Source organism: Lissotriton helveticus, chromosome 3_2 (assembly GCF_964261635.1).
Source record: "Lissotriton helveticus chromosome 3_2, aLisHel1.1, whole genome shotgun sequence".
Lineage (NCBI taxonomy): Eukaryota > Metazoa > Chordata > Amphibia > Caudata > Salamandridae > Lissotriton > Lissotriton helveticus.
In genome coordinates, this window is record NC_136062.1 from 24,422,425 (window position 1) to 24,447,602 (window position 25,178).

Genomic DNA, 25,178 nt, shown 5'->3' on the forward strand with positions numbered 1-25,178 from the left:
TATAATTTAATTGGACTTCCAGAACGAAATATATCAATTTAATTTTAACTACAGTGTTAATCTTTAGTGCTTCACTGTATTCATTCTGCAGATGGAAATGTGACTAAAACATCAACTTTGCATTGGCCCAACCTAAAGAAAACATTCACATACATTTCTACAGGTTAAATAGATTCCAGAGATACTTGGCACCAAATCTTCTAACCTTTGCTAAAATGAACTTTGAGCTTTTATTGCATGAGACCAAACCCACCTTGGCAGCCTGGAAAAATCATGCACTCTCTTGGGTGAAACACATAACCGCACTAAAGATGATTTTTTAAATTTGTTTATACATTTTTATTTTGAAAACTGAGAAAAAGGAGATGATGCATGTATTATACAAAAGAGCTGGAAACCAAATCCAGTGATAGCATGAAAAAATGTTCAGTGTGAACTATCATGCCCCCCCCTCCAGCCCCCACCCACATCCAGAACACTAGCCAGTCTACATCCAGTTCTTTACAGATCTCCGCACCGCAGTTTATGCAACAATACGGCATTTAACGAAGTTCCCCTTCATTTCAGGGCAAATCAGTCCTTTTCACCCACTGGCTCAAAGTGCTCCAAGGAGTAATAATGCAACTATTTACCCTACACCTTGCAAAATTTCCTCGAGCACCCCCTTGAGGCATAAGTCGTTTTTTCGGCAGTCCTAACCATGTTAATTCCCAGTTTCCATTCTTGTATAATTGGGCATTCTCTCACTCCACAAAATCGAGCAATATTTATTTTTGCTACATTAAGGCCAAGGCCACAAAGCAGTATCTGAGCACGTGGTAAATCAACATCATTAGGGATCCACAGGATAAAGAATTTAGGGTCCAATGGATGTTCGGTCGAGAGCACTCTGCCGCGTTCCCCAGTAATATCCCCCAGTAGCCCGGAATTAAGGAGCAACTCCAAATCTTCTCTCCTACCTCTCAAACAGTATGGGGTCTGTGCCCTCCCCAATGCATGCAAGCAGCGTCTTTCATAGTACACCCTATGTAATATTTTAAATTGAACTAAGCGCAGTCAAACTTAAATTGCTACCTCATGTGGTGCATCATGGCTGCCTACCAGTCAATGTCCTCAAGCACTTCCCACTTCTTCTTCCCATCTTCCCTGTAGGTTACGTAGGTTCTCAGGCATGTTGTTATTAAGAGTTTTGCACGTTCGAGAAATTGCTCCCCTTCCTATCTCTTCAGTCAGGAGCTGTCCTTCTAAAGGGGCATGTTAATAAGGTGTGCGGGCCAGTTGTAGGTCCGTAAGTCTGACAGCACAAGCCCACACTCATATTGGTTATGGCATAACGTTTTCAGGGCAATTCTATGGTGCTTACCATCCCATAGTAGACTTTGCACGTCTCTGTCAATCAGCTGGAAGGTCTTGGGGGGAATCCTGTAGTAGGTGTTCTGCAGGGCATAAAGCAATTTGGGCAAGAAGAACATTGTAAACATGGCTGCTCTTTCCATCAGTCTGAGAGGCAACCTTCTCCATCTTTCCATGTCCCCCTGACATGATCGTATCGCTCTTAACAGTTGACGCACATAGCATGTTTCCCTTTCTAAAGTCATGAATATGCCCAGATATTTGAACCCGAGGGTAGCGACTGTCAAGGGGTGCAGGAGTGAGGGGACTTCCAGCTCACTCTGTGGGAAGAAAAGCACTGACATATCCCAATTGATGCTATAACTCGAATACCTCCCATATTCCTCAAATAGTTGGAAGGTCAAGGGGAGGAAAAATGAAGAGTCGGTCAGATAAAGCACAATTTAATCCAGACTCTCGCTCAATCTTGGAACCTCAGATTCTAGGGTGGCCCTGCACAGCACGGGCTAGGGACTCTATAGTGAGAGTGAAAAGAAGAGGGGACAGGGGACATCCCTGCCTTGTGCCTCTTCCGATGGGGAACTCTGCTGACACTACCCCGTTAACTCGGACCATTGCTGTTTGGGTTCGATATATTAACTTGATCCATCTCCTGTTGTGGGGACAAAAGCCGAATTTAAGGAGGGTACCATCAAGAAAAGGCCAGTGTACCGCATCAAACGCCTTTTCAGCACCAAGTAAGAAAGACATGGGGATATGAGTGATCCTTTATTTCATTCACCCAATTGTGTGTTCTATGAAGATTGTATGGGGTCGATCTCCCAAGCATGAAGCATGATTGATCCATATGGATCAGAGGTACAATGGTCAGTAGGAGTCTGGAGGCCATTATAGTAGCCATGATTTTAACTTACATATTAAGTAAAGATATCAGACAATATGAATCATAATGCTCTTTACTATTACCGCCCCCCCAAGGTCTTGAGGAAGGGAACTCCTTTTATTTGCTGCTACAAACAAGTTCAATAGGTGCGGTCTTAGTAGCCGAGAGTATCGTTCGTAGAATTCTGCGGGGATCCCATTGGTTCCAGGGGTCATATTAGATTTGAGTTTGGCTATGGCAGCCTCGACCTCCTCCAGTGTAATTTCGGCATCGAGAGCCGCACTGGACTCAGCCTCTAAAACTGGGGTAATGATAGATTTCAGATAATCTTGTGGGGGCAGTGCTTCTAGTGGTCAGGCTCCGTAAAAGCACTAATAGTAGCGAGCAAAAGTTTCAGCTATGGCCTCGTCTGTCTCAACTCAATCCCCCTAAGAGCCCACTCTCCGATGCACCCATCTAGCTTCCATTTCCCGCCTACCCAGCCACACTAGGCTTTTTACAGCCTTATCCGCGGTGTCATACACGTGATTTAAGGAGATTATCATTTGAGTTTGGACCCGTCTTGTGCTAAAGTGCGGTACTCATCTTTCAGGAGACTTAATTGTCAAAGGGTGAGGGGATCTGGATCCGAGACCAATGTCTCCTCCAACTCCAGCAGTTTACGCTCCAGCTCCTCCATGGATCCCATCATCTTTCTTTTCTTCCGGGCTATAAGGTTCTGGGCACTATTCCGGAGGACTGTTTTATAAGCTTTCCAGAGGACTATTTTGGATGAAACAGACTTCTCATTTTCCTGACAACAGAATTCAGTGTTCTTCTTCATGCGGACTGCCACATCCCGGTCTCTCAAGCCCCACGCATTTAGTTTCCAACTTGACCCTTCCCTATACTTACGACCCAGTTTCATCAGCAGGGGAGTGATCTGAAAGACATAAAAGAAGACAACAGAAAACAGACTTTGTCATAACACGCACATCCATGGACCTGATGGAACCACAGATTACCAATCAATCATAGCATCGGGTTCTAGTTTGTTTTTATTATTTCACCACGGATGTGTGTGTTATGACAGTCTGTTGTCTTCTTTAATGTGTACCCTCTATGTAGTTTGTATTTTAATCTTTTGTGCAATAGACTATTGATTTTAGATTGGTTTTTATTTAATGATTCGTGTTTTTTGTATCAAATTATTCTTACACACACATTTATGAATACATTGATGTATTGTTGTTTTAAACAAAACTGTGTATTTTGAGTTTGGGTTTAACTTTCTACTCTCACTATATGTATGGTGTAAGTGGAGTGTGAACAGCCTGAGTGACCATTAGGATTGTTCCCAGAATTGTTAGTCTGTGTGACCGTTGTAGTGAGTGGAGTAAATCATGCTAGTTATAGGAAACCTATAGCTTTTAGTCCAAAGGAATCCCTTTTTGTAACATTAATGTATTGTACCCTATTCTTTTGGCGTAAAAGGGTCCCTCTCATTTCTTTTAACTATGTTGAATAACTGCCCAATCTGCATGCATTAATGGGAGGGCCCAGCGAGAGACTGGGAATAACGCCTCCGCCCTGTTCGTAAAAAGGCTGGTATGTGCATACCTGTTTTTCCATGACCCTCTGAACTGTTGTGTTTTAAGGTAATAATATTCATCAGCATCTAGTACTAACGGTGCTGGCAGCTTAGGTTTCCCGAGTTGCTGCCAGCATTTGGAGGCCACGTTCTTACACGTCTTTGTGGGTTCCGATATTTCTTTAAAAAATATATATATTTTTATTAAAAGTTTTTGGTGTTACAGCATAGCAAGAAACCAATTTCCATACATTGTAATACCTTCATATTCGCATTTCTAGAGTGTACAGACAGCACAAATCAATTTAAAGAGTAAAAAAGAAGAGGAGAGAAAAAAAAGAAAGAAAAGGAAGGGCATAGACAAGAAGAAAGAACGAAAGCGAGTAGCCCATCAGCATTGATAACCTAGCGTGATTTTTTTTTATTTCCCTTCCAGCTCTGGATGGGTTCCCATATTCGCCTCCCAAGCAATCTGCCCCTTTTGCTCTTTATTGCATAGATCCCCTTCTCTAAATTAAACAAGGCAAGGAGCCTAGCTAACCAATGGTGTAGTGTTGGAGGTGCACTGTCCAACCATGCCTTCGCTATACATATCTGTAGAACAGACATGTCCATAAATAGAAAGTGGGCATAAGGACCTTGCTCAGGCTCTCCGCTAACCCAGAGTATAATCCGTACCAGTGTGAGGGTGACCTTAATTCCCAAGGACCTAAAAACAAATGTTTTGATGGCTCTATGGACTGCGGGCAGTTAGCAAAAATGTGCATTAATCTGCCTCCAAGGAATCGCAGCGCGGGCAAGTAATGCCTGTGGTTCCCCCCCACTGAGCTATCCTTGCAGGTGTATAATATAGGGAATATATCGTCTTATAGTGCTGCCTGTAGCCCCACTGAACATAACAAGGTCTGCCCCAGTTTCAATGATTCCTGAAAACAGTCCTGCTCTATCCCCAGTTTCTCTACCCATTTAGTGCCATAGTTACCCAAATCATCCGCCTTTGTTGCAGAAAGCTCTGAATAAAATCTGCGGATAGAGCAGTCCACCCAAGGATCTTATTCTTGCTAAACCCTGCCTATCCTCCCTGTTTTTTTTTAGAAAAGAAGCTCCGGACCTGTAAATATTTAAAGAAGCTCCTTCTATCAATCCCGTATATCGCCTGCAGCTCATTGAGCTTGAGAATCCCATCGGGCCCCGTCACATCTCCCAGTTTCAAGATTCCCCGTCTTTCTCATTCGGCCATGACTGAGTCCGCAAATATTTCTCCTGGAATGGACACATTCCTAAGCATGTGTGTATATACATTGAATCTTCCAAGTCTGTATTTTTTCGAGAAGGCTGCCCATATCTTATAAGCTGCCTGTAGCGTTTTAAATCTTGTTCTCTTATAGTAGCTAGAGTCAGCACAGTTAAGAAGGGAATTCCCCGCATCTTCGCCCAGAATCGCCGCGTATACATCAATGGATCCAGTTTTAACTCTTAGGTCTCCTGCTGCTCCACCTAACAGCCCCTGCATGTACTGGAGCGCCGCCACCCAATAATACAATTTAAAATTCAGGACCCCCCAGCCTCTTCTAGCCCTAGGAAGAGTCATATACCGCAATGCCCTCCTTGTCTTGCCATGTGTCCATATACATCTATTCATTATTTGTTCCAATACCGCAAACCATTTGGCCTAAAAAAAAGTGGAATTGTCCTAAATAAATAAAGAAACTTAGGCAAAATATTCATTTTTATCACATTCGTATGCCCCACTAGTGACAGGTGTAGTTTATGCATCCTGTCAAGGTCTTGTTTAGCTTTAATAATCATAGGCCCAATATTCCTGTCCACTGTCTTATCGAGGTCTGCCGAGATACTGATTCCGAGGTATACAGCTGAACTAACCACCCGCTCATCGTTGCACAGTGCCCTATTGAGCGCATATCCTGAGACCTGCCCAAATACCTGAGCTTCTGTCTGCACCTCTTCAACCATCCTGACTGGCATTGAAGTTACGATTTCCACATCGTCTGCATTAGATGGGTTCTGATATTTCTATCAAGTTATTTGCAGTCCTTGTTTTTCTTGAGCTCATGGCATGTTTAGATCCGCCTTGGAAATATGTAAAGGGTCTTTTTAAGACCTCCTGGTCTCTTAGTGGGAAGATTGAGCTGCAGATACCCAGTGTTTTCCAAGAAGGACTTGCGGTTGCTCGGAGTGTGGCTGTGGCTGGGTCGGATACTCTCGCTTACCTTAGTTAACATCATTTGTATATATGCATTTATTTGGACTAAAGAGATGTACCTACATATGTGTATTGCTTTGTATTTTTTTTAAAGACCTATTCATTAGTTCTGCTTAACAAATGTACATATTACTTATATTTACATAATGCTATGTTTGACATGTCTATGTGACTGCATAAATAAGAAGGGGCCAGATGTACGACCCTTTCATTTAGCGCGTCGCAATTTGCGACACATTGCGAAAAGTACAACAGTGTGTTTACACTGTTTTGTGATTCCCAATGGGGTCGCAAATTGCGAGGCTGATTAACATTAAAGAGCCTCTCACAATTTGCGAGCCCATTGTGAATGCCAGCCCTCCCAGGGATGGTGGCCTGCTGGTCTCAGCAGACCACCATGTCTAGGACTGCTTTTTAATAAAGCAGTTTTTTTTAATGCAGACCGTTTTCCTTAAAGGAAAACGGGATGCATAAAATAAAAGTGAAATATTTTCATTTCTTCTTTTTTTTTTTTGACCTCAAGATGGCCGACAGGTGAGGCGCTCCAGCCAGGAGCTCCCAGCTAGGGATTGCCTTTTCGGCTACTATTCCTTGTTACTGAACCCCTCCATGGACCCTTTTACTCACCTGGGGTCATGCTTACAACGGTCCTCATCTCTCCAATTCCCTGCATTTTGGCTCTAGATTTTCAGAGAAATTGACTCTCCAGTCGTAGCAACATGGCTGATGCACGGTGGAGCTGCCTCAACAGCTATAGAGGAGATTGGCCCCGGTTCTCCGCCCCGGCTGTCACCTACCCAGCCGGACATCGGGCATAGTTCTCCTCGTCTCTCCGCTGTGTCTCCTTCCGCCCCCGCCTTTCCTAGGCAACCACCGAAGATTTGCTGACAACGGAGCCTATTTTCATCACAGCCGATGCCTGGTAACAAGGTTTGGATGGCTTTGGTGGTTGTGGGTTGGGTCCTCCCCTCCAAGAAGTTCCTCTGCCTCCGGGATCAAACCGCAGCTGTTTAATCCTCCTGCTTCGCCTCCTGAATGTCGACTTGAACAAATCTTGTCTCCCCACGGCGATGGTTCAGCAGCGGTGAGTACCACGACATTGAAGTCCGGTGCCCCAGATCTTGCTCTTACTTTTATTATTCGAACCTGGAGAGTCACGCCCTCCCGGTCCCCGCTGCAACTTCCCTTCTCCATGGCTGCTGCCTTGGAGCCTTGAGCTGACCTTCCCTGACTTCTGAGGCCTACCTAACGACAACACGTCTGCACCTGAACCTGTGCACATTGATGTCTCGATCATGAACCGCGATCTCCTTGCCCTCCTTCCTCCCTGAGGGGTTGGCTGCCTCCCCATCTTGTCCAGCTCCGTGGAGCCAGCTCCCGTTATTTCTCTTGATTGGATTTTTGGTCTCCCGCCATTTTGTAGATACTGCAATCGGCGCCCGTTGTTCGGGCCCTCTATCTGAGTAGCTTCGACCTTACCCTCTTTGACGCTGGACTGCTCCCTATCCGACAGCTCGACCTTACCCCTTAAGTCCCTACACTCCTCTCTTCTTGTACTGTCTCCCATTCACTGGATGTTGAGCTTGCCTTTGCCCAGCCTGTCTGCCTATCTTTCACTTTGTTCTGCTTTGTTCCCCTGAAGTACTTCCCCCTTACTGGTCTGCCAGTTTCGATTTACATTCCTTTCCCCTTTTTCTCTCCCCCTTCTCCTTCTATGCCCCTTAGAACATGTGTCCTTGTAATTCTATACTCCAGTAACTTAAGAAGTATCTTTGTTTTACTTTGCTCTAGTAACTCATGTTTTACTGTGTATCACTGTTTGTTTTTCCTGTGTTTCATTATGTTCTAGTAACTGTCGTAATTTTTGTAACTTGTAACATGTTGATCCCCATGTAAAGCGCTCTGATACCTCCGGGTCTAGCCAACGCTATATAAAACTCTGCAAATAAATAAATGAGCATACGTTCCCTTTGTTTTTATTGGAAGTGAGATTTTTGTTAGTTTGTGTTTTAAAAATGCACCATTGTTGTTTATTTAGCTTATCACTTCCAATCAAAACAATTGGAAACGTATGTTCAGCTGCAATCTTTTCTTTTTAGAATGGCATTAAGGGTGCAGTACCTTATGTGGCTATTAGAGATCCCTTTACAACTCCATAGGGTTACCCAGTAACAGCATTTGGTGCTGCACCCTTTCCTTCTTTTATTACGTATGCTACTGCTGGCATATTCTTTTACAAAATAAAAATCTAACAAACATTATTATTTGCAACGCCAAAAGCTCAAACTTTCACTAATGAGAGACCTATTGCATTGCAAATCCTTGTTTCCCCAGTTGCGGTACAGAAACGGCTCATCGGTATAGTGTTGGTGGGGGCAGCTGCTTCAGCGCCATAGTGGTGTCAGATGGAGCGAGGAGAGCAGGATCAATGTAAGATGGCAGGGTAATTGATGCGGAGATTTGTTAAAGTGCGGCCGCCATTTATGCCACATAAGCCACGCCCCTAAAGATGACATTCTTGCCACGCATTCTATATATCTTTGAGGTCCTGTTTCTTCCCCTGAAAAGGAAATATTTTCTACAACAACAGACAGTTTGCATGACTCATATTTGGAAAGATGAGAGGTCGAGACATTCTGGAAAGACTTGCATGAGACAACTAAAGGATGGAGGGCTGGGGTTTCAAATTTACTGTGCTACTTTCAAGAAAAGACAAATAAGGGTGCTATACAGACCTGAAACTGGCTCCCAGACCCTTGGGGGAGGTATCATGGATTTCTAAAAGCACGAGTAACTGACTCCTCTATTTCTCCCTAGTGGCTAGGGCCATGCTTGGAGTTTGGGACTGCATCCCACATACAGATGGCTCTACTACATTCCCCCTCCCCTAACACCAATTGTTGGTAACTCAGATTTCACACCAGGAGTAGTGTCCAGTGACTTTCAGACATAGAGGCTGAAGAGATGCTTTAGGCCTTGAGAGTTCTGTTCTGGAGGCGCCATGAAGTTGTTTGAGAAAATTAAACATGATTGTGGAATCTCCGAGAAGGAATCTACTACCTACAGATCCGACACTAGGCAACCCACACTGGCATTAAAGAGTGCTCCACTGGGGAGCCCATACACTTTAAAAAATCCCTCCAACATCTCTTGTCTACTAAACATTTAGCTAAAACATGTACAACCTCCTTACCTCCCTGGCATTCACACACAAATCCCCCTGTTAGGCAAAGTACGAAATAGACCTCAATATAGAACAGGACATCAAACAGTAGCATAAAAGACTCCTCCGTACCAATAATTTTGGTCAACATTCCTGGGGTAGTGAGATCCTCTATAAAACTTTGGTCCAATTGCACCTTACCCCTGCTCTGATCCACACTATCAACAGCGCGCACCCTAACACTTGCCGGAGGGGATGGGGCAACGTGGGTTCCTTAATGAACAGCAGACCAGATTTCCCATTTTCTGCTGGTGTTCACACGTACCACCTCATCCCTTTTGGAATAGACCACACTCAAAGAAGGTTACACTGCTTGTCTGCACTACCCATGTCCCACAGCCTGCTGGTCACCTGCAGGGCACTTGTGAGTCCAGAAGGAATTAGGACCTACCCTCCGGGGCTACCCTCCACAAGACCAGTGCATAGAAATTTCTGTGGATCCTTCACCTCTACAGTGCATAGCAAGTCCATCTTTCCTGGCCCCCAGAGGAAGTGTGGAAGACAGATCCCACAAAGTCCAAATCAGTACAAGCATCTGACCACCGCCGTTGGTATTGCACTACATGATTGGTCAGAAAATCTTCTGTACTGTTCTGATTCCAAATTTATAATTTTCCTTCTTTCTCTCCCTCCCAAAATATCAAAGGAAAGCCCCTTCTCTGTCTCCGTGAGTGGTGCAATAAATGTGAATGCCTCCCTTTATTCCTTATCGGAAGGACTTGGCTGTCAGTGTGGGTTAATTATCTCATGCAGATTTCTCCCACACCCTCATCTACCTGGAGAAGGCCTAATCCCCTCCAAATGACAAAGGAGGGTGTCCCCAGCTGATGTCTGTCAGCAAGAGGAGGACAGGGCTATAGGCACTGATATAAGCCTTTTGCTGCTTTCACTACTATATGCTAGTTTTCAGTAGTATTTCAACAACAACTTTCAGTGACGTCATGAACTCCCCCCACCCCCCAACTTCCTTTTGCGGCTTAAGCGGGTGGGACACTCTCAGTTATTTATGAGCTGTCTACCTTTCTACAGCTCTGCAGACAAAAGCTCTTTAAAATAAGGGACACTGATAACAAAGCTTAAGCAAGAGGAGTTAATTAAAGAGAGAGAGAGGGAGAGAGAGAGAGCTGGATCGAAGATTGCAATGAAGGGCATATGAATATAAGGAAAGAACCTGACGAGAAGGAAGGGAAAAAAGGCTGAAAGGAGGGATGCAAGGGCGAATGAACTGATGAAAGTAAGGATATAATAATATTTGCAAGAGACAGACAAAGAAAGTGGCTGGAATGATAAAAGTCTGGACAAATGGTCGCCTGCATGGAGGTGTGAAAGTATGGACTGCTGGATTGATAAAAGGAGGGTGAATTGATGGATGGATGAAGAGGAATGGATGGATGAGTAGATGGATAGGGAAAAGGATATATGAATGTTTAGAAGTGTGAGCTGAAGGATGGTGTTGTATGGGGGGAACAGCCTTTACGACGCGGCTGTTACACCGCGTGCCGTTACAACGCGTTTTTTTCAACGCAAGTCGTTACCACGACTTGCGCTGGAGGGTGCTGCAGGACAAGGAATTTTTTTATTTACTATCCAACACCTTCCCTACTGTACGTAGGCTGGTGTTAGAATAGTAAATTTAAAAATTCCTAAGTCCGCACCCCTCCAACGCAAGTCGTGGTAACGACTTGCGTTGAAAAAACCGTGTTGTAACGGCACGCGGTGTAAAAGCACGCGTTGTAAAGCCATACACCCGTTGTATGGTGTTTTGGATTCTGAATGGATTTTCACGATTCATGCCCTTATATAGGTACAATTCACATTGCCCTTATATAGGCATAGAATTCAAGCCCTTATTTAGGCATATCCCATGCTACACCAATACAAGCATGGCTACTTCCATCCGTTCACCAAACGTCACAACGATTTCTTGGAAAACCAGCATAAGCCGTTTGGGACTTCCCCTTGCTTGAATATTGATTTCTCCAAGAACTCAGTTAGATTTACAATGAACATCTATTCCTTAGGGGTTCATTCATGACGTTCATATGCCCGACTTTATGTCAAACATGGCATTCCTAAACACCTTCAAGGTATAAATATACCTTCATTTGCTATGGCAAAGCACGGTGGTTTGGAGCAGTTCGATGACCTACTTGCCCGACGCAGCTCGCTATAGTAAGTGCCGAAGGAAGCCGACTCTCCAGTCTATGCACTGATCAGGAAGCTGCCCTCTTCTGCCAAGAATCCAGCTCCAGTGTTTCTGACTCCTCTTGTGGGGTGTTGGGAAATCGAGTCCCGAGACAGAGATACAGACCTCCTTCAATCTAAGGTATGGAGCGGATTAGAACCTAGAGAAACCTATGGTAAATTCTTGGCAAAAAACTAAACCTATGCTAAAGACCATACTTACTTTTTCCCTCATACTAGACCCAGGTTAAGTACATTGGGGTAGGAGTATTTTAGAAGCACCAGTTGAGTATTTTAGCCTATGTTCTTTATGTATGTATTTTTATATGGCTTAGAAACCATACAATGCTATTACAGTATTATTTTATAATATTATTCTCACTGTACGCATTATACTTTGCATTCTGTCTAACGTTTGTAGCAGTTCACCTCTCTTGCATGAGAAAGAAGACTGTTCAATAAACCTTTTATTGAAAACGCCCGTCTCACTATTTCTCTGCAAACTCTGTAGAAATGAAGCATGCACAATTGACTGAGTGAAATACTTATCTATTGTTTCCACGACTCTGAAGATAGTTATTCCAGTCCTAGGGAAACAAAGATGTCATGTTTATGCGGTTGTCAGAAACTAATCCCTTCTTGTGAATTCAAGAAAGTTTCTAGTGACCTCTGAGCTAGCTGGCACTCCCAATTAAGTTTAGTATATTCGATAGAGACCTACTGACCTAAGTCCTATGTCATATCTATAGGATATATTATTCCAATGCGCAGAGCCTATTGGCAATATAGGAACTACACTACAATGGTATAGATGGAAAACAAAAAATGAAAGGGAGAATGGATGAAATGGTGAAAGGATGGATGAAAGGATGAAAAGATAGATGAATGTATACTTGAAAGGCTTAAAGTTGAACAGAAGGCATCAATAAGGGGCCTCATCTAGAGTGGGTAGGGATTACTCGCTTTGCTCACCCAATGGCATTCAAGGTATGGATCAAAGTGGGGGGTGTTTTAAGTTGATGGCTACTCCCTTGACAACGTGGCACTTCAAAAGGCATCTATCCTTTCTCATCTGTCCGACGTTCTTTAGCGGACAGCGGTGGACTTGGATTGTAAGATTTGTTCTCAGGTTTTCCATCTGTAATGCCCGACCACTGGTACCTGATGAATGGCTAAAGGATAAATTTTTTACAACATATATAGAGAAGAGTATGAGTAGACATTATTCCGTGTTACGTTATATCGCCTATTTTGAAATATGAAAAAGGGAACCATTTTCATGAAATAGGCAAATTAAAAAATATTTATGTTATGCTTGATATTAAAAGAATTTATAACGCGCTCAGCTACTCATGAGTGTCCCGGCGCGGAGCCAAAAAGGATAGACAAAGGATTTACCTGAACAACTGTGTCTTCAATTTTTTCTTAAAAACGTCAAGGTCCTGGATGGTACGCAGACCCAGCGGGAAGGCATTCCAGGCACCTGCCGCTTTAACTGAGAAGGAACAGGAACAACCCCCTATCCTCTGACGCTTAAAGCGCGTTTATGAAGGCATTTCTATTTTTTAAGCAAAAATCATTTTATAAATCTCTTCTCTCAATCACCTTGTGGTCCCTGCTGACAGACAACATCACTAAATGCACGAGGGCACTTTAACCGTGTTTAATGAAGTGATTAATGATCTAGAATGTCAGGAGTTTTAGAAAAAGTGTTGTGTTTCCTTTGTTTTTGCTAAAGTTAAAAAAGTAAATGTTTCATAAATCATGAAGTTATCTCACCCAAATATTTTGAGGGCTTATCGTCTCTGATGAAACAACTCATCAAATAATCCAGATTCTGGTTTTCCACAAAAAGATACACCTGTTTTTTTTGGCTTTGTGTGAAATATTGAAATATAAGGAGACATCAGAGAGCTGGAACCCAGTATTGCGCTGGTCTCCAAAGTTGCCTAACTTTTGCACACCTGATACTAGAATCCATCAACACGACCTACATGAACTAACAATTGTAAGCATTATACATTTACACAGTTTCCATAAACTGCATTAGGTGACTTTGGTGAGCAATTTGTAATTTAGTAGTGGTATATAAAACCTTACCGTAACATCAGCTGATTTCGTGACCACTGGCATTACATGCTGTATATTGTTCCCATTACCTGTAACAACAAAAAATTAACTTAAGTTTAGCTGAGCATTAAAATGTGAGAAAAGCATTTTGCACTGTTCTCAAGCTGCGCAAATGTGTCCTATTTACTACAATCAAATTAATGGTTTATGGGAAGGTATGGCTTTCATTTAACTGTCAGACAAACTATCTTTATGAACAGCACAATATTAAACTTGTATAGATAAGTAAAGTTGGAGATCGTCAGTGTAAATACCTTTAAACCATTCATCACTTACATATACGACCGAATAAGACACAAAAGAAAAAAAGAATAACAGCTACCCTAAAACCTTAAGGCATTCATTAAATGCTAATTGGCATAGAAATGAACTACTAAGATTACTGTTACTATTATTGGTAATGATTTATCAGAGATTGTAGTGTGTATTATTACGCATTTGGAATAATAAAAACAAATACTAAGTAAAGATAACTACAAAGTTCCTATTTTGACAATAAAATGCAAATCATTCATATCACCAGTTACCTTACAAAGGGGCAACCCCAATATCTAGAGCTCTATGCGGACAACCTCCTGATGTTCCTGGCTAATTCAGGAGAATCCCTTTGAGGAGGCAAAGATCTATTGAGTGTCTTGAGGAGAGTAGCAGGACTTAGGGTAAATTGGGCCAAGTTGTGCCTTTTCCCTATGCGTCAGAGTTGGGCCACAGAAAACGGAAGATGTGACATGGAAATACAGATATCTGCCTTACTTGGGTATTCAGATATAATATGCCACTGGAGATCTGTTGGAGGGCAATATAGGGCGAGCAATACACAACACCAAAAGCAACTTCGAGTTCTAGGGGAATCTCCTACTGTCCGTAGCGGGCAGGCTGGCATTATTAAGGATGGTGACGCTGCCTAGGCTCCTCTATTACTTTGGGTCGCTTCCACTCTGGATTCCGCACAGAATATTTGCTCAACTCCACACAATGATTACGGGGATTCTGTGGGGCGCTGGAAGACGGAGGGTGGTGCTTAACACTATTGAGAGAGCGCAAATTAAGAAAAACTGTAGAAGTGCACCATATTTACAAGCATGTTGTATTAGTTTAGTAAACATTATATAGGAGTGTCGAAATTATAGAGTGAAAGTACATAATAGTGTTTAATTAGAATAGAATACTTATATAGAGTGTGAAATGCTAAATGTAGATGTTGTTAGAGATGTTAGAATGATGTTGAAATCTCATGTTATGTGGCTGTTGTAAGGGAAAATGTAATTCTGCTAAGCGTAGAAATGTCTAGGCCACATGGCAGTTCACAAAGAGTACAAGAAACTGATGTATTTCCAAATAATCTGGATTTTAATGCTATTATGATTCACGTATTACTGAACCTAAGACTGATATATATGTTTTAGACGTTTATATAATCATTGTGAGTAATAAGTTAGAATATCGTTTAAACTAAAGAAGTTAAATGTTTGCAGAAGTGCATAGGCCCGTTTCATGGAATCCTATCAGGCCTGAATAGATAAAGTCATTTCTTTTGATCTGCATGTGCTCGTTAGAGAAAAGTCGTGTTAGGCACAGGACGCTGAGCCTGTTACATGGTTTACGACTTAAAGATATGGTGGAGGCCGGAATTTGGGGCCCACAGAGAAAGTGTGTTTTGCAGGTGCGAGGGGGTTTAATCAGGAAAGTGATGAATAGACTTTTGTTCAAGAGAGCCTGGCACAGGCCTGGAGGAGTCTTCAGGAATTTCCTGGGGGTACCGTCTTGCCGGAGAGGAGCCTGGGAAGCAAGGTCAACGCTAACGATGGGTCTAGAAGGAGTACCAGCATGGAAGTTGCCGCCAGAACCAACACCACGTGAGGGGCGTATCTGGGGGGCGTTTCTAATGTAAATGTGATTTTGTATTAGGGACAGCACCCCTGGGTGGAGGCAAGGCAGACGATCTGAGGAACCTAAGAGAGCGGATGGGTAGGCAGATAGGGAACTGCGAGACATCGTTTTCAACAGAGACTAAGGGAAGTGTGTGATCTTCTTTAGAAGTCACCACTGCTGACACCTTTTTAGGTTAAGATCTTGCTAAGTAGGGATGTCACTTAGTCTAGTGTAGGGACAGTCTAATCTGATTTCTTTCCTTTCTGTAAATGACTCATAAGCTACAGCTTGTGTTTATCCTCATAACTTTGATAATTCTAGAGTTTGTTTTGGTGATATTCTTCTGCCGACTAAGAGCATTTAGAAAATTCATGTTTGTATTGATACCCGTATATCTTTTGAATCTTATTTTGAGATGTTTGTATCTCCAGTTAAGTTTGGCTTTGTAATAAACTTTTAAAACTCTTAAGCTTCAGTGGTTCTTTAGAGTGGAGTAAGTCTTTAACTGATTAACCTAGTAGTGGATTGCCTTTTACTCAATGACAGGTACCAACGGTTCAGTCGACCTGAGTCGGGATCTCGATCTATAACTATAGACCAGAAATCCCGCGTTAACAGTTGGTAGCAGAGTGAGGATGGTTACCTTCTTGAGGAAGGTGATCTAGACTAGGTTAAGTTTACCCCAAGGTCCCTAGATCGAGAGGTGGCCTGCCGAAGAAGGTGCTGACGGCGCGAGAGAAAAGCAGCAGAATCGGACGAGAGTGAGTATAACAAGGGTCATGCGTGGACAGATTGCGGTGTTTTGTGCTGTATTTGTATTGTAATGTCATGCGGAGTTGAATGCCTGTAGTGTGATTGTGAGAAGGTTGTGAGCGCGCGCAACCTGGTAAAATCTTAAGTTCGGGGTAGAGCTTAAGTGGTTCGGGTGTATCGAACATCCAGAGTAGTTGTCGACCAGAGTAAGGAGGTCAAGAGGTACCATTGACTGCCGAAGGACCGAGATAGGGGGAATGCAAGAGTGAGTGTGTGGGTAACGGACGCAGGTCAAAAGTTACCGTGTGCAAGTAACCTATCAGAGAAGGCGATTGTCTGGACGTACACGGAAAGACATTTCGTCAGTTAAGGTGACAATTACAGTTAGACTGTGGACGTACAGTCAGAGAAAGGTGATCGCTTGGTCGGAAGTAATCATTTTTTCAGAGTATGAATGGGACGCATGCATGACCGGGAGACGAGCGGAGAAAGGAGGGGAACTGCTGCAAAGGGGGACGAGTGACGTCAGCGAGAGCCGCGCTGTGATAGGGCGGTCAGTGTGAAGCCGCGCTGGGACAAGAGACGTCAGCGAGAGCCGCGCTGTGATAGGGCGGTTGGGGTGACGTCGGCTAGAGCCGCGCTGTGATAGGACGGTTGGTGTGACGTCAGCAAAGAGCCGCGCAGTGATAGGGCAGTTAGCGAAAACCGCGCTGAGATTGGTGGATTGTCATCAGGAAGTAAACGAACACGGAGAAAATAGAAATTCGTAGATTTTGAATATGAAGTGTTTTAAATGTTTGAGAGGGATTTTTAAGAGAAAAAGAAGAGAATCCTATTCCGGGGAAGAGGCACCGCCAGAGGGTACACCAGCTCACTATATGGCAACGAATGTTGGGTTGCATACTATACTGTGGCTTGGGACTTGGAGTAAGATTACAGAAGGGAATGAGGAATTGACCTTTCCGAAATACGGAACGTTTAGACTAGAGGTGTTGCATCAGTTGAAAGCAGTCATGTCCTCACTGAGACCTTTGCCTAGACCAACACAGTTTGAGGCCCTTAATGCGTGGATTAGGGCGGCGCACGACAGGAGTCAGAACAGACGCCAAGAAAGGGTAAGGCGATCAGTAAGGGCAGTGCAAGATGCTAAATGGGATGAGGAAGCCAAGAAGTGGAGGGTACAGGTGATTGAGGTGGATAAGTTGTACCCCATGAGAGAGGTTACAGGTGGAAAGAAACCCATGGAAGAGGATGATGAGAGCGAGTCGGAGGACGGCCTCATAAATAGGTTGTTGATAGATAGACCACCTCCGGACAATAGGGAGACAGAAGGTACGGGGCTCCCAAAAGAAGACAGGGTTGGCATAGAAGGGTATAGGCCACTCCCTTTAGCGGATTGGGTACCCACCAAAGATGAAGGGACACTTCAACATAGTCCTGTACAGAGAGTAGTCGGAAGGTTTGTGGTGCAGAAGACGCCAGCAGCAGAGATGGCTGAGTCTAATGGATTGCCAGAGGCTCTTCAAGTACCTGTTACCATAGGTCCTATACGGTCGATTTACAGCCCAGAGAAAGCGAGGGAGGAAAAACAGGTACAGCTAGACAGAGAAAGAGATGAGATAGAAGGAAGGAATAACACGACCAATGCCTGGAGGCAATTGCCAGGACCAATAACGTGGAGCACCCCATTGGATTCAGCAGTGGGCCCCGAAACAGAGCAAGGGGGTCAGAGAGGACCGATGGATCTGAGGGGACCACGGCCGAAATCCTACAAAGAGCTGAGGGCTGACTTGAGAGAATGGGATGCGTCGACAGAAGCACAGAGCAACAGGTCAAGAGCAGAAGCAGAATGGGGAAGTTGAGGCAATGGAACATTATCTCATTGCGGGGCTAGCGAAGGCAGTCAGGAGTGGGGTGGTAAAAGTCAGGAGAGTAGAGGAGTTATACGTCATACGGACAGAGGAAATGAGCAGGAGCAAAGAGGCAGAAGTACGGAGTGTGGGGAGACATCTCGTTTCACTCAAAATGAGGGAGGACAAAGGACCCAAGAGTACAGGGATAGGTTTAGGTGCACTCACCATGCACCCAGTGATAATGTACAGCACTGGAGTCGTGGGAGCATAGGGAACAGTGAAGGATCTTGTCAGGTGCCGACTGATCAGAGACCACCGGTAAATGGTGAAGAGATGGGGAATAACGGAATGTCTTACCATGCACCTAGAGAAACCAGGCAAAATGGGAAATGTGGAACTATGGGGAATAGGGGAGTGTTTCACTACCCACCTAGAGAGGATGGAACTGCATGGGACCTGGAGAGATGGGAGCATGGGAGGACTCCCCATAACACGCCTGAGGAAAGTCAGGAAAATGGTCAGGCGATTTAGTCGATGTTTCTTAAGTAATTTTGCCCGGCGTTAAACGCCTCTAATACCATACGAAGGTTATCAAATAAAGAGGCAGGCGCTGGAGACAGGAAGACAGGAAACAAGTTTTATTCCGACGGAGCAGAACACATCAGATCGGACAACAAGGTATCGTCTCGAGGTGCTCTCTAGCAGCCTCTCTGAGGCCTGGCCTTTTATACACTGGTTTACGACATGTGACCGCTCTTTATTACAATAAAGACATTGTGAAGTAATGAAAAATGACATCCCCGGTACCCCCCCAGTTCCGCCTCATTCCAACACGTGGCTACAGTAGAGGTCCTCACCCCCATACAATAGGAGGGGGCTATCACGCAGCTGAGTGTTCCGCCGATTCCTTTGGAATGTGTGCGCCTGATCGAATCTCAGGGGGTGGGGAGGTCATGATCAATAGTAGCTCCTTTGAAGAGGGGCGAGTGCATACAGTAGTGGGCAATAAACTGTATCCTCAGGCCAAGGGATGACCAGCGGTCCGTGCAGACAATCGGGCTCAGAGGAAGGGGCCATCAAAGGAGAGATATTCATGAAAGAAAGGATCGGTGTGGACAATCGAGCATAGAGGAAGGGTTTATCAAAAGAGGGGTATTCATGGAAGGAAAGGAGGTGTTGGTCAGGCGCGGGGTGTGATTCCCAGAGACAGAGTCATGCGGAAGAGGAGGGTTCATGACTTGTGCATGTGAGCGCGGGGGCAGCCATGGTGCATGGGGGATGCTTGCAGGGTCAGGGAAGTGCGCTGATGATCGATCGTGAACAGGGAGACCATGGTACCTAAAATGGCTGTCGTGTATGTTCATACATTTCTTCTTGGACAAAGTTAAGAACATCTACCAGTCGTTTCCAAGTACGACGCTACCCGTGACCCCCTCGAGGGACCCCAGTAGCTGTCCATCGCTGCACTCTCTCTCCATCCTTTCCGACGAGGAGTTTGCCAAGTGGGCACAGCGAGTCAAATCCGGCTCGCCGGCAGACCCGCTAAGATCTGCCCTTTTCAGGGATGTTGCTTTCCAGGGGCGCACGATAGTGTGCTCACTGATCAATCTTTCCCTGACCTCGGGCCTTGTTCCTGCCAAGTGGAAGCAAGCGGTGGTTTCCCCGATCCTAAAAAACCCATCTCTGGATCCTTTAAAACCAGAAAACTACCGCCCTATTTCTTTGCTTCCCTGGCCGGCCAAAGTTATGGAGGCCCATGTAAATCTGGCCCTCGCGGAGCACATGACCCGAGCCAATGTCCTCGATCCCATGCAGAATGGGTTCCGTGCTGGTCACAGCACGGAGACGGCCCTTCTGGCAATGGTTGAACACCTGCGGATTGTGTTGGATGCAGGTCAAACGGCAGCGCTTATTCTATTAGATCTTAGCGCTGCCTTCGACACCGTGTCCCATCGCATCCTTCTACACCGTTTAGAGGACATTGGCATCTGTGGTTCGGCTCTGCAATGGTTCCGCTCCTTCCTCAGTGATCGCTCCTTCTGCGTTGCCACCCCTCCTTTTCAGTCCAAGTACCATCCTTTGGACCTGGGGGTTCCCCAGGGCTCCTCGCTGAGTCCCACGCTTTTCAACCTGTACGTGCAGCCGCTGGCTGAGGTCGCCAGGCAGTGGGGCCTAACCATGGTCTCTTATGCCGACGACACTCAGCTAGCGGTTACGATCAGCGGGGATGCCGAGCAGGATGCCCCCAGGTTCCGAAACGGGCTGAGAGAGGTGGCCAGCTGGATGAATAACAACTGTCTCCAGCTGAACGCGAAAAAAACGGAGGTGATGATCGTTGGAAGAGATGCGGACCGCTGGGGGGACACTTGGTGGCCACCTGAGCTGGGGCCGGCCCCTACACCAGTCTTGGAACTTAGGAATCTGGGAGTGTGGCTTGACCACACATTAAGCTTTGTGACCGATACCAAGAGAGTGGCGGCCGGTTGCTTTGGGGTCCTCCGCGGGCTAAGACCGGTGCTTAAATTCTTTGACGCCCCGACAAGACAGCTGGTCATCCAAGCGATGATTATCTCCCGGTTGGACTACGCTAGTTCACTCCTTTTAGGAGCAAACCAAGCTGAGATTCTTCGTCTACAACGGGTACAGAATGCAGCGGCGAGGGCGGTGGTCGGTTTGCCTCGGACCTGTCCCACCTCTAATACTCTTCGGTCCTTGCACTGGCTTCCGATCAAAAATAGAAATCATTTTAAGGCTCTTAGCCTGGTCTTTAAAATTCTACAAAAGTCGGCACCAGAGATACTTAACAAACTGGTCTCTCCCTATGTTCCAACTCGCCCACTAAGATCTTTTGGTCAATCCCTAGTGGTTGTCCCACGTTTCAGACTCAGCCGGATGGGCGGACGCTCCTTTTGAGTGAGAGCCGCGACTCTCTGGAACGCGCTTCCCTCAGAAATCCGCCTCCTAGATGATCTACTAACTTTTCGTAGGGCTCTGAAAACTTTTTTGTTTTAATTTTTTGTTTCAATCACTCCTGTTTCTTCTTTGTTTCTGGTTTTTAGTGTTGTGTTATGTCCACCTTTCCCTGCGCCAGGACGCTCCTTCGCTGGAGCATCTGTGCGCATTAAAAATAATAATAACATAACATAACATAACATACGTGAGTCTGAGGAATGGGCAAGATGGCGCAGATGATGTTCAGTTCACGAACTAAAATTCCACAGTCCTCCCTTTTAACATGTCTAGCCAGCTTGTCAATTCGGATCTATCCCCATAAGACCACGTATTTCTATCTCATAGAGGGGACTCATGTGCTCAGTTCTAAAGTCCAAAGTCTTAGGGCACATACAGTTAGAAATGAGTGAACACAAAGGTGGCAAACATTGCATACCTAAGCAACACCCACACAGTATCACGACTGGTATCAGTATAAATGTAAACAACCTCCATCCCCAGTCCTTCAAAGTGTCCCAAAACCAGCTTCCAAGCGACCATCCTTCTTGCTCCTGGTGAACCTCTGAGGATAGTCTGTGGAGGTGTTCGATTGCTTTGTAGACTGAAGGCGAGTTATCTGGCACGTAGGTGCAACAGCTGGAGCCGATGATGCGGCATGCTCCTCCACGGTCGGCCAGAACCACATCTAGAACAAGGCGGTTTTGAAGAGCCACCAGGCGGACTGCCTGAAGCTCAGCCGTGTTGTTAGCGAGGATGCCAGCCGTGATGTTAATGGTTGTTTCTACTGCCTGAGTCAGGTGACGGATAGCGCGGCTATTTGCCATTGGGCCCCACAGAGGAACAAATCCCTTCACCGCATCCAGGAACTGTGCTCCGGTGGAGTCGGCTTGTCCAATGTCTCCGGCGCGCTTTTGCCGGTGATGGTAGGCTGGGGCCACATACGTGGGGGGAAGAATGAAGGCGACGTAGCACGTACCCCTCCAACCTTTCGGAAGCCAAGTGTAAGCTTTGATGCCACAAACAAAGTACATATTCGGAGAAGCAACAAAGGAGGGGGGGTCAACTGAGACCAATGTTCTGGTGATGTGGCAGGAACTGTGACCCACCAGCTGTGTTCCCTGGCCTTCGAGGCACACGAGACCTGTGACATTGATGACAGACAAGGCCACAGTCAGAGTGGCAGCCGTTCGCTTCCGCAGGTGGGAGAAGGTGGGTCTAGCTGGATTGTGGAGCACTTGCATTTCAACTCGTTCTTTGGCAGGGATGTTCATATGGAAGGGGGAACCTGAGGTCACAGGACAAAAGGGGGCAGACGTCCTTCCTGTTTTGTTCAGCCAGAACCCATAGTAGAAGTGTGACACTGTTTGACCAGAAGCGGCGTTGTCCTTGTGGCTTTCCTGCAAGAGGATAAACCAGGCGAGGCAGGAGCCGTGAACTGAGAAAGGAGGAGGGATGAAGGGGATGGAGTGTCCAGTGGCATGCGGGAGCAACCCGCAGACCCAGCAGTTTGTGGCATTTGCAGCAAGGTTGTGCTGGTGCAATAGTTGCACGAAGGAATTGTTCCAGAACTCCTTACGCCTTTCTCGGAGCTGAGGCGAAAGGGAGATCAGGTGATGCTCTTTCATGGTGGTTGGCTGTGCAGTGGTCAGCAATATCTGATGAGCGGGTGTGCTGTCCTCCAAGATCCAGAAGGAAGTCATGAGGAGGAGGCAAAGGAGGAAGAGAATGAAGAAGGCGATTGTCTTTGATTTGTGCAAATTGTCAGCCTTTGGGTTCCTGTAGTGGGTATTTCCGGTTGCGTCCATCATCTTCTTATCTGGCGCTTCCATCATCTTCTTATCTGGCGCTTCCATCATCTTCAAGGTGCTCGGTAGTGGGCAGAACCACAGACTTTGTTTAGCTTCTCTCCGGTTAACCCTTGGTTGTTTTAGGCCACCGTTCTGAGATTTTAACTTAGTCCGTGGTCTACTTAGCCGAAGCTCCCTCCTTTCGACGCAGGAAATACCCTTCCCGGGATGGCACAGTGGGATCAGAGAATTTTGCAAGTTCAAGTGCCTCGGTATCAGGATAGCAGTTCAGTGATGGCCGGTCTTTGTTCAGGAGCTCTTCTTGGGTGTCGACGTTTTCTGTCGTGGCCAGGGTCGAGGAGACCTTCTTGCAGTGGTGGGCATGCAGCCAGTGCCTTTTCCCCTCTACTCGAAGAGCCGTCCGAGTGGTGATCAGTACTTGCCAGGGGCCCGTCCACCGGGGTTCCAGACTCTTTGCCCGTTGAAAATTCCGGACTAAAACATAATCTCCCGGTTGGATATCGTGACCGGGACCCCTGGAAGCATCGGGGATGGCCTGCTGCACCTGTTGATGAATGACAGACAACGTTTTAGTTAATTTGCACAAATAATCTGACAGCAGGACGTCGGGGACGTCGTGAATGGAGGTCGGTTTGGGGGCAGTCCAGAGGTTCATTGTTCGCCCAAACACAACCTCATAGGGGGTCAAGTGGTGCTTAGTGGGAGTGGAGCGCATCGATAGCAATGCCAGGGGAGGGCATCTGGCCACTTAAGTCCTGTGGTGGCCACTATTTTTGACAGTTTCAGTTTCAGTGTAGCATTGTGTTGCTCAACTAGGCCAGCGGATTGGGGGTGGAAGACCGCATGGAACCTTTGCTTTACCCCCAGCCCCTTCGAAATTAGTTGGATAACTTCAGCTATGAAGTGGGGGCCATTGTCGCTCCATAAAATTCGACAAAGGCCGTAGCGAGGGAAAAACTCTTTCAGTAGTACTTTGGCAGTAGTCATGGCAGTGTTATCACGGGTTGGATAGGCTTCCACCCACTTGCTGAAGGCGCATACAATGACTAATACGTACTTCAAGCCTTGGCATCTCTCCAGCTGGATGTAATCCATCTGGAGGACCTCAAAGGGGTGGTCGGGGATCCCAAACCCTCCCCGGGGTACCACAGTTCCTTTCCCGGGGTTGTGTTGTAGGCAGATAAGGCACTGCTGGACCAGGCGTTTGGCTGAGTCGGGGATTTTGTTGTTGTGCCAGACTTTGGAAATGAGTTCAATCATGGGGGCAGAACCTATGTGTGCAAGGGAGTGTGCCATAGTCAGTATGGGAATCAAGTATGAGTCAGGCAGCAACCATTTGTTAGTGTCTTTTGTCCGCCAGCAGCCTTCATCGTCCTTCAGACCCACCCGTGCCCATTCAGTCAGTTCGTGAGGTGTGCTGGCCGACTGGATGTCCCTAATCGTTTCCCTAGCGTCAGTCCATTTTTCCGCTTGTGACCTGGTCACATATATGTGTGTCATTGTCCTATTCTCAGCTGTGGTTCGGGCAGTGATGTCGGCCAGTGCGTTTCCCTGTCCAACTAAGTCCGTCACCTTCTTGTGTGCCTGGCATTTGATCACTGCTAATCGTTTGGGGAGGAGAACTGCTTCAATCAGGGCGGAGACTAGATCTCCGTGAAGGATGGGCGTGCCGTGGGACGTCAGGAATCCCCTTTCCCTCCACAAGAGCCCAAAATGATGAACCATCCCGAAGGCATACTGGCTGTCCGTGTAAATGTTCGCCGTGGTTCCTGCTGCTATGATACATGCCCGTGTGAGGGCAATTAGCTCTGCCGCCTGTGCGGATCGTTGCGTGATGCGGGCTGTTTCAACTACTGTTCGGGCTGTCGTCACCGCATAGGCAGCTGAAGTGGTGCCGTCTGGGAGTTTGATACAAGAGCCGTCTACCCATAGTTCTCCATCAGGGTCTGTAAAAGCAATGTCTCGGAGGTCAATTCTACTCCTGGTCTGTTCATCCGTGAGGGTCACACAGTCGTGTATAGGGGGCACATCGGGGTCATTTTCGGGCAAGGGCAACAGTGTAGCAGGATTCAAAGTTGTGCATCTCTTCAGAGTGATGTGGGGTGCAAGTAGAGTCAATTCGTACCCCGTCAGTCGTGCACTAGTCAGGTGTTGGGTCTTGGTCTGGTTCAAAAGGGTGTCAACTGCGTGGGGTACTAACACCGTGAGAGAGTTTGAAAGTACAATTCCCTCACTCTGACGGATAGAGACAGCAGCGGCGGCTACTGCTCGAAGGCAGGCAGGTAAAGCTCTGGCGACTGGGTCAAGAGTGGCAGAGAAGTAGGCACAAGGGCGTTGTTTGGAGCCGATGGGCTGAGTTAGAACAGACAATGC

At 46.0% G+C, this 25,178-nt stretch overlaps 1 protein-coding gene across 2 annotated transcripts in view; it reads right to left on the bottom strand.

The window, feature by feature from the left end:
• The window catches only part of LOC144826433 (transient receptor potential cation channel subfamily M member 7-like), a 1,864,676-nt gene that overhangs the window by 311,519 nt on the left and 1,527,979 nt on the right, over positions 1–25,178 (bottom strand). For both annotated transcript variants that reach the window (XM_078684758.1, XM_078684759.1), the window contains one exon: positions 13,538–13,596. In XM_078684758.1, coding sequence (XP_078540884.1) covers positions 13,538–13,596 — 59 coding nt within the window. The remainder of the gene's footprint in view (positions 1–13,537; positions 13,597–25,178) is intronic.